At 30.6% G+C, this 8,599-nt stretch overlaps 1 protein-coding gene across 1 annotated transcript; it reads right to left on the reverse strand.

Moving 5' to 3' along the window:
* Window position 1: 1 nt before the first annotated feature.
* Window positions 2-4,261, reverse strand: LOC130801585 (annexin D3). Its single transcript, XM_057665462.1, has 6 exons — window positions 4,059-4,261; window positions 3,809-3,954; window positions 2,842-3,069; window positions 2,319-2,531; window positions 2,134-2,223; window positions 2-551 (listed from the first exon to the last, which is right to left on the reverse strand). The coding sequence occupies exons 1-6, from the start codon at window positions 4,132-4,134 to the stop codon at window positions 348-350; spliced, it is 957 nt and encodes a 318-aa protein (XP_057521445.1). The 5' UTR covers window positions 4,135-4,261; the 3' UTR covers window positions 2-347.
* Window positions 4,262-8,599: the final 4,338 nt, after the last annotated feature.

Below are 8,599 nucleotides of genomic sequence, written 5' to 3' on the forward strand. Positions count from 1 at the left end.
TATTCCAAAATAATACATCCGACATAAAAAATGGTACATATTCAAACAATTTAGAAGCAAAATAACTGTTCAACGATATAACTATGAAACTGTAAGTTTAACTTCAAGCTTAATTTTACTCAAATTTGCTATATAAGTCTATATATGTTTTTGGCACAAGACTTGATCAAATCAAATTCAATTAGAAATAACAAGGTTTAAGTTAAAAAGAAGACAAGTTATACACAGGCATTGATTTAACAAGCAGTAGTTCCAATCACACATGGTTTGTTATAGTACACGAGTGCAAGATAAACAAGCCATGACCACTGATTAGATCGGCTTGCAGGATTATTTGAAGATGGCGATTAAATTTGTTTCCCGACCAAAGTCAGTAGAAAGTTCTTGTAATCCCCAGAAGTGTCTCCGATAATTGCATCCTCAACAGTTTGATTGTACAGTTTAACATGTTCTTCCTTGATCTTTACCATGTCCACCTCAGCTCGAGTTACTATTGCTCTTGTAAGTGAATCTTCATCCGTGCCAAGTCCAACCACAGCTTTCCTTATAACCTGTTTACAGAGTTCAACCATTATTTGTCATCGAACTCCACACTTTTCGTGTCACCAGGGGATGTAACAAATGACTAGATCCAACATTTAGTCTTATTTAGTCCAAACTCCAAACAACGGAAAACTCAAAACTAGATAAAGGATGTATTTTCAGCTAAAAGTTGTATGGAATATGTTATGGTAGAATAATTGAACTTTCACCAATCCAACCAAGTCAAAGAAATGATGGGAAAAGGTTAAACCATAATGCAAATTATTGAATGCGGCCACGGTTGCAGTCAATGCAGATGGTATTGTGGTTAAAGTGGCCCATATTGTGGTCGCGGTAAATTCAAAAACCATAACAATGAGGTCGCAATGCAGTGATGAAGCTGATATTTTGAACTATGGTTTTCCAACTACTTCGTCTTCCCTCTGAAAAAATGTGCACTCTATACTCCATATATTAGGCCGTGACAATTCGTCACGTAATCTCACCGTGGCCAACTCGTGTGGATATGGTACACCCGTGGGCTCAGGCCCACAAACTCACAAGCCAAGAGCGTTGACTTGCACATACATTGGTGAGGTTCATTGTTTTCCAAAACCATATGGTAGTATTTCCAACACCATATGGGATGTTGTGGGATCTTGTCTCACATATAAAGTATTTCCAACATCGTAATCTGTACCCTTTATTAAATCCTATCATAAACCCAGCCAGGCTTAATCTATCTTTATGTGATGCAGATAAACAAGACAAGGTTTTAAATATTTGGTGTTAAGAGAAAGAAAAATTATTTGACGAATGATAAACCTTATAAGAGGGATATTTCTCAAATCTAATCCCAAATGAACTTGTAATCTATAACATGTTTTCTTAATTGAAGTACAGATTACCTAAAAACTGCCTTCCACAAGATCTTTGTACCAGAACAGCTTCAGGTAAAATATCCTTACTTTTTTTCATCCACCACTCACTATTTTAGAGAGGTTCTGTGGAAGTACGACTGGTAATGAAGTGCTTTGTTGTATAATATCAGTAGTCTGAAGACTCTGAACCTATATTGATTTGGAAATTGGAAAGTCAATCGATTTAAGGATAAAGAGGGAAAGAGGAAAGTGAGTCCACCTTACACAGTCTGCAGAGGATTGAGCGATCTAACGAAAAAAGAGGAAGTGACGACTCTCATAAAGATTGACACTAGTTATGCTAAATAAAAAGCATAGGCACAAAACGCAGCGGTTCTGCAACCTTTCGCAGAGTTTTGGTGATAAGAAAGTTCAGTAAACAAACAACAAAGGTAGGAAGAGAGGGAAATGAAAAAGTTCGCCCCCATGACCAGAAATAACGATAAACTCCATTTGGTAGTGTTACCAAAACAAAAACTTCATATTAGGTAGCTGTTTCTAAAAAAACTGTAATAGGTTAATTCTGAACATAACTATAGGTAGCGTTATTGACCTAAAAACACGGTATTAGCAATGCTTATAGCTCGAAAATTCTATTGCATGAAATTTATGTTTCTGATTTAATTAGAACCAAGATTGTGCAGAAATTCGGATAATTTTGCAAGCATCAAAGTAATGAGCATGAGTCTACCTCAGCAAAGTGCTTCTCAGGGCATTCTATGCACAAAACTGCAATTCTCAGTAAAGCTTGTAAATCACCGTTTCCACATGCCAGAATGTCCTGTCAAAAATAGTGGGTAAAAATGTCACAATTCAATGAGTCAAATTCAAGACCAAATTGTCTGGGGGGAAAATTAGCGAAGGTTGGAATGTGACCTCATCTATGGAGCTAGAGTACTCCTGCTTATAGCAAGCAAAAGTTGCTCTTAGCTGAAAAAAATTCCGAGTTGCAATATTCCACACAATATGATTATGATCTAATTCTTTCTTTTTGATGGATTCATGAAGGTGGCCGGCTTCCAGTTTCGCCACAGTCATGTCTACCACTGCCTTGTCATACCTGTATGAGCTCACCAAAGCCACAAGAAGCTGCATAACAGAAAGTGACAGAACATGGACCAAACTGAGATCAGAAATCAATCTCTTATCATCTGTTTCACGTAAAGAATCACTTGTAGACATTATTGTGACTTATTAGGTTGTGATAATTCGTCACATAATATCACCGTGGCACACTTGTGTGGACAGTGGCCCCCCGTGGGCTAAGACCCACAAACCCACATGTCAAAAGTCAAGAGCGTTGACTTGCACATACACTTGATGAAGTATTTCCAACATGTCTTTCATCGACATTTCAAGCGTACACCTAACCTTCCTAAGATCATAACACGTCTATTACCTTTCGCAATGGAAGTTGTAAACTAGATGCAATATCTTCTTCCAGAGAACAATCAAATAAGGAAGAGTAGGCCTTCCTAACAGCGATCAAATGGTGAGGGGACGAAGCACATGCAATTTCAACTATCACTTGCAAATGCTTTGAGCCTTTCTTCCTTTCTTTCAAAGCTTGATTAATAAGTCTTGCATCCCTTTCCGGAGGATCATATGTCCATAGAATTATTGCTCTCTGTGAATAGTAAACTTAGTAGAAATAAGAGCAACCGAAAGGCAATTAAGAATTTAAGACTAAGACAAACATTCAAGCATTGGGTAAAAACAAAGGCCTCATTACAACATCAAAATGGTCATTAAATCATATGCGGTTTTCATTTATTTGAAGTTTCATATCATATTTGCTATCAATGTTCAATCGAAAACAACTTCTTAGTTTTGCACAAAATATCTCTATTTCTTGTAGTTTTGGGCACAATGTTATGTTGAAGCACTTTTGTATTTTGATTAATTGCAGCATTTCTCCAAACAATTGTAATACTCCCGGTTCTTATGAGTTTGCAACATTTTAGGTGAAAAAAAAAAAAAAAAAAAAAAAAAAAAAAAAAAACTCTAACATGAAAAATCACAATCTAGCAAAAGCGCACCTAAAAATTGTAATACTCTAAACAAATTTGAAAACAAAACAAACCCAAAAGCAAAGCTTGAACATCAATTTATTCATAATTCCTCTGTTTTTGCATAAGAATGTATTTCAGCGTATTATTAGTAAAAATAAATTCTATGTTGAAAAATTAAAACTTCAAACTCATACAAGTCTAAATGTTGAAAAATTTTCAAAATGGGGCGCAATCCAAAATCATGAAATTTAAGTCAAACCCAGAAACTACAATTACAATTAAAATAAATGTAAAAGTCATTAATTATCAAAAAGTACAGAAAAGGGGGAAATAAAGAATAGAAAAGAAAAATACCAGAAAATCACCAGAGAGTTCAGAACGGAGACTATCAAAAAGGGATTCGTTGTAAATTTGTTGATACGTTTGAGTAATAATCTTCCTTTGAGTTGCATTTCTCTGACCCAATACTCTTATTACGGCTTTCTCATCTGTTCCCCAACCTGCAAATTAAAAACCCATTTCAACATACAAATTCAGAGAAATCAAAATTTGAGAAAAATTAAAGTGAAAAAAGATAATCAAGGTAGAAATTAAACGATGGGACCTTTGAATGCGTTCTTGAGGGTCTCTGAATCTTGCTCAGGAGAAGGTACAAATTCTGGAATTATGACAGTCGCCATTTTTGTTTGTTTGTGAACAACAGAACAACTCACAAGAGAAGAGAAGACGAGGGAAGACGAGAGAAAAAGACTGGGGTATGTTCTAGTTGGTAACTAGATTATAACCGCGTGGTGACAATTTCTTTGAAATATACTCCCTCTTTTTTTTCGTTTACCTTTTATACATTTTATAAATTAAATTTTAAGTTTTAATATCTTTAAATACGTATTATTAAAAATTATATAAAATATATAATAAAAATGTATATATTAAGAAGAATTTAAAAAGATCACACATAGATATATTTTATTCTCTATATATGTATTAAACAGTTTAATTAAATTTCTCTCACTAAAATAAAATATTTTAAATCTAAAAAAGATTAGGAAAATTGAGGAACTAATACTCAACAGTCAACCCATGCCACTATCATTCATTTACACATTTATTTTGCACACATGACAAATTGACAATGTATCACTCCCTCTATTCTTATATTTTCTTTTCAAATACAATTTATAAATTTCAGTGTTAAATTTTGATTATAATTTTTTATCGATTTATATGAAAAAATATATTTATGTGGGCTCTTGATCAATAAATTTGTCTCAAAATATATTTTCTAAATATCAATTTTTTAAAATTTTATAAAACTCACAATTAAATTTATGTTACTTTTAAGTTTGCACTGAATATACACAAAAAGTAAATGAGAAGAACAAAATAAAAACAAAAAAAGTATTTTAATTTTGTTAATATTTCTAATTGGATATAATTAAAAATTGTAAAAAATTTATATTAATAAAATTGAAATCAATACGAATCAAATAAGTTCTTATTTGAGTATGTTTTAACTTTTATATATATATATATATATATATATATATATATATATATATATATATATATATATATATATATATATATATATATAATACAACCTAAAAGTGATAATTGAATAGTAAAAAAATAAAAATTATGATTTAGATAGTGGGTTGGATGGAGTATATATTTTAGTAATTCATTGTTAATCATTAAATTGTAATCATTTAATTACAACTAAGATATTTGTCATGTTCTTCAAAACATGTTGATTCCTATACATTGTAATAAAAATCTCAAAATATAGAGGTTAAAAAACAAAAAAGCTTAAAATAATTTTTTTGGTAGAATAAAATTATTATTGCTTATAAGATGAAGTATAAATAATAATTGTAGCATTTTAATTTGATAAAATATATAATGAGCTATTGTTAGACTCAAGGCGATAAATAGTTATTTCAATAATTGTCAGCATTACATAATTTGTGCATTAATTGTCAAATTTTTCTAATTTCAAAGAATTATCAATATGGATAAAAGTAAAATCATTTAAAATAGTTTTTATTAAATGATTTTTAATAAAGTTACAAAGTATGATCATTACTATGACATTATCATAGCATTCGGAAATTTTTTAATAAATGATTAACACATAGACAATTTTGGAAAAGATGATGTATGCAATTTTACTTTAGTAATATTTAATTATTTTAGATATGTTTCTGATAGGTTGTTACTACCCTTATGTCTTGAGTCCGACAAACAGATCAAGTCAAGTTTACTTTAGTATTCGATTATAAATGATTGATTGGAACTCTTGACTCAAACTTAACTCATTTTATTAATTGTGTTGAAAATTACAATACTTATCTAATGTGTAATATGTTGAATCGACTTGATTTTGACCCACTAACTTGTTTTGAAGTTTTTTGTTTCCTTTTTATGATTTAACATTTGACCACATTTTATTTTTAGGCCTCAATAATCTTTTAGTTTATGATGAGTTATTTATATTTGTATTTATTATGAAATAGGAAAATATAAAATGAATTAAATTTAGATTTATAATGATTGATTTATCTCAAAATTTGAATTGTTGTCTTCAGTAATTACACCTTCAAAATGTTTTTCTTTTATCTTCATTTGCATTTATGTTAGGTTAAATAAATTAAGTACTATTATAAAGAGTTTGTGCTTTCAATCAAGTATTATATCTACAATATTATGTAGATACTTAGGGGTGTTTGCTATATTTATTTTTCAACTAGTTTTTTGAGAGATTGTCTCTTTGAGAGACGTATCTCAAGCCCAACCCATTAAAGATTAATGTCTTTCTTATCGTATTCTTAATGTCTACTTACATTATCTTTAATGTCTACTTACCGTAACCTTAATGCCTATATTTCAATATTTTAAATATTTACTTACATAATTCTTAATGCCTACTTATAATATTTTAAAAACATATAATGGACCGACCCAATTAGAGATGATCCCTCAAAGAAACCGTCTCTCACAAGAATTTGTGATTTATTTTAATGGAAAAGGAAAGGAATCAAATAAGAGGGTGGAAAGGAAACTAATTGTGTTACTTTAAAAGTTGTTTGGTTTAGATAGCAGTGGAAACAAATCCTTCTAGTTATTGATGTAAAAAGGGTATTCATGAGCTTTTTTAATTAAGGGAGATGATAAGATTTTGTTTCCACTAGTTCATAAAGAGTCACAAAGTAGCAGATTCCAATACTCTAAGAAAACTGATTCTATTACTTTCCATATCAAACAAACAAGCACGCAGAAAAAAGAAAATTTATTAATTATTTTCGTTACCTACTTAAAATTTTAGCTAACCAAGTATCCCATTAATGTTTCAACTTTATTTGGAATCATAGTTGTTCAATGTGAACCTAAACAAATAAGCAAAAAATATTTTTTTTTAAAAAAAAGTCAAATAATAGGCAAGTTTTCAAAATATTTTCCAAGATAAACACTTTTTTCCAGACATGTAATTTGGAATGTTCGCACTTAGTAATAGCGAACAAAAGTTGAGGGTCAGAAAAAGGCAAAGGATTTGTTCGCTGTTACTAATAGCGAACAGAGGTTTAACCTGGTCAAACAGGGTCAAAGCTCTGTTCGTTGTTAGTAGCTTTGACCTTGTTTGACCAGGTCTCCTTTGTTCGTTGTTACTAACAGCGAACAAATATTTGACTTTTTTTTTTTTACTTTTGTAGGCTGTTTTTGCTCAAACTAGCCATTATAGTTTTGAAATATAGTCGTTGAGATATGCTCTACAAATACATCAACTTTGTTCTATTCTATCCATCATATTGCTTTTGAAGTTAAGTTAAGGTTTGTTGTTGTAACTTATGTTCACTTTCTTTTGTTTATTTTTAATCTTTATATTACGTTATTTATTAATTTTTTAGTTGATGTTTTTATGTAAATTTAGTTATATGTCAAATCATCATTTAATGGAAGAGTATTGTCATTATGGTCATGAAGTTGAATACGGTCCTGATTGGAGCGATTTTGATCCTGGGCGTCAATATATTGTCTGTCCACTATTCCAAGATGATTAGGATGCACCTACTTTAGGTGGGTTGATCCGGAGGGCCTCGAATGGCAAAAAGACATCATTATTAAGCTCAACAATGAGAATGAAGAGCTTAGAAACGAGATACATAACTTGAGAAGGGAAGGAATTGATAAGGCGCGTAGGAGGAAAGAAACCGAGAGAATATTGAAAAGGTTTAATAAGCGTTTTTAAGTTGTAATGGTTTTATTTCATGAATGAACGATGTATTTATAATCATTATTAATGAAACAATGTTGAATTATCAGCATCGTCTATTTGCAATGAAGTCATCAACACAAGCCATTACAAGTCCGATCATGGATGATTCTTCGCCAAAAGTCTAATAGAACATATATATATATATATATATATATATATATATATATATATATATATATATATATATATATATATATATATATATATATATATATATATATATATATATATATATATATATATATATATATATATATATATATATATATATATATATATATATATATATATATATATATATATATATATATATATATATATATATATATATATATATATATATATATAACATATAATACCCTTTTCAAACTCCCCATCTTCGATGTAGGTGGTATAACAAGCCCAAGTCCTCAAAGAGTTGTCCTCCACATATTGATCCAGAGGTGGACATAGGGTATATGGTGTAGGAGCAACGATTGTAGGAATGTTTTCTAGGGTCATGTCATTAGCTAGGGCAACCTCATGCACATCCACATCATCCTCAAAAGGATCATCAACAAGCTCATTACTCTCATTACCATCATCCCAAGGTACCAACTCAATACTTACTCCTAAATTAATAGTTAGATCATTTAGGACTTGAGTTTGAGGGGGTTTGGAAGGAGTAGAAGATGGGGAAGGAACAAAGGAATTTTGAGTTTCTTATGTTAAAATAGGCATAGGCGTAGGAGAAGGATTAGAAGTAACATTCACAACTTGATTACCTAGGGGTACCTCTTCTACGTATAACTCCAAAGAGGGAATAGATGTAGCCTTTGAATGCTCCCACATAGCATCTATAGAATCATCATCCTCAATCGAAAAGGCTAACA

Source organism: Amaranthus tricolor, chromosome 15, assembly GCF_026212465.1.
Source record: "Amaranthus tricolor cultivar Red isolate AtriRed21 chromosome 15, ASM2621246v1, whole genome shotgun sequence".
Classification (NCBI taxonomy): Eukaryota; Viridiplantae; Streptophyta; class Magnoliopsida; order Caryophyllales; family Amaranthaceae; genus Amaranthus; species Amaranthus tricolor.

Excerpts from the sequence above, each read along its gene's own strand:
- LOC130801585 (XM_057665462.1), bottom strand. The coding sequence starts at position 4,134 with ATGGCGACTGTCATAATTCCAGAATTTGTACCTTCTCCTGAGCAAGAT. Across the intron at positions 2,532-2,841 it reads TACAACTTCCATTGCGAAAG|CTTCTTGTGGCTTTGGTGAG; the intron begins GTAATAGACGTG and ends TCTGTTATGCAG. Across the intron at positions 2,224-2,318 it reads ACTCTAGCTCCATAGATGAG|GACATTCTGGCATGTGGAAA; the intron begins GTCACATTCCAA and ends TATTTTTGACAG.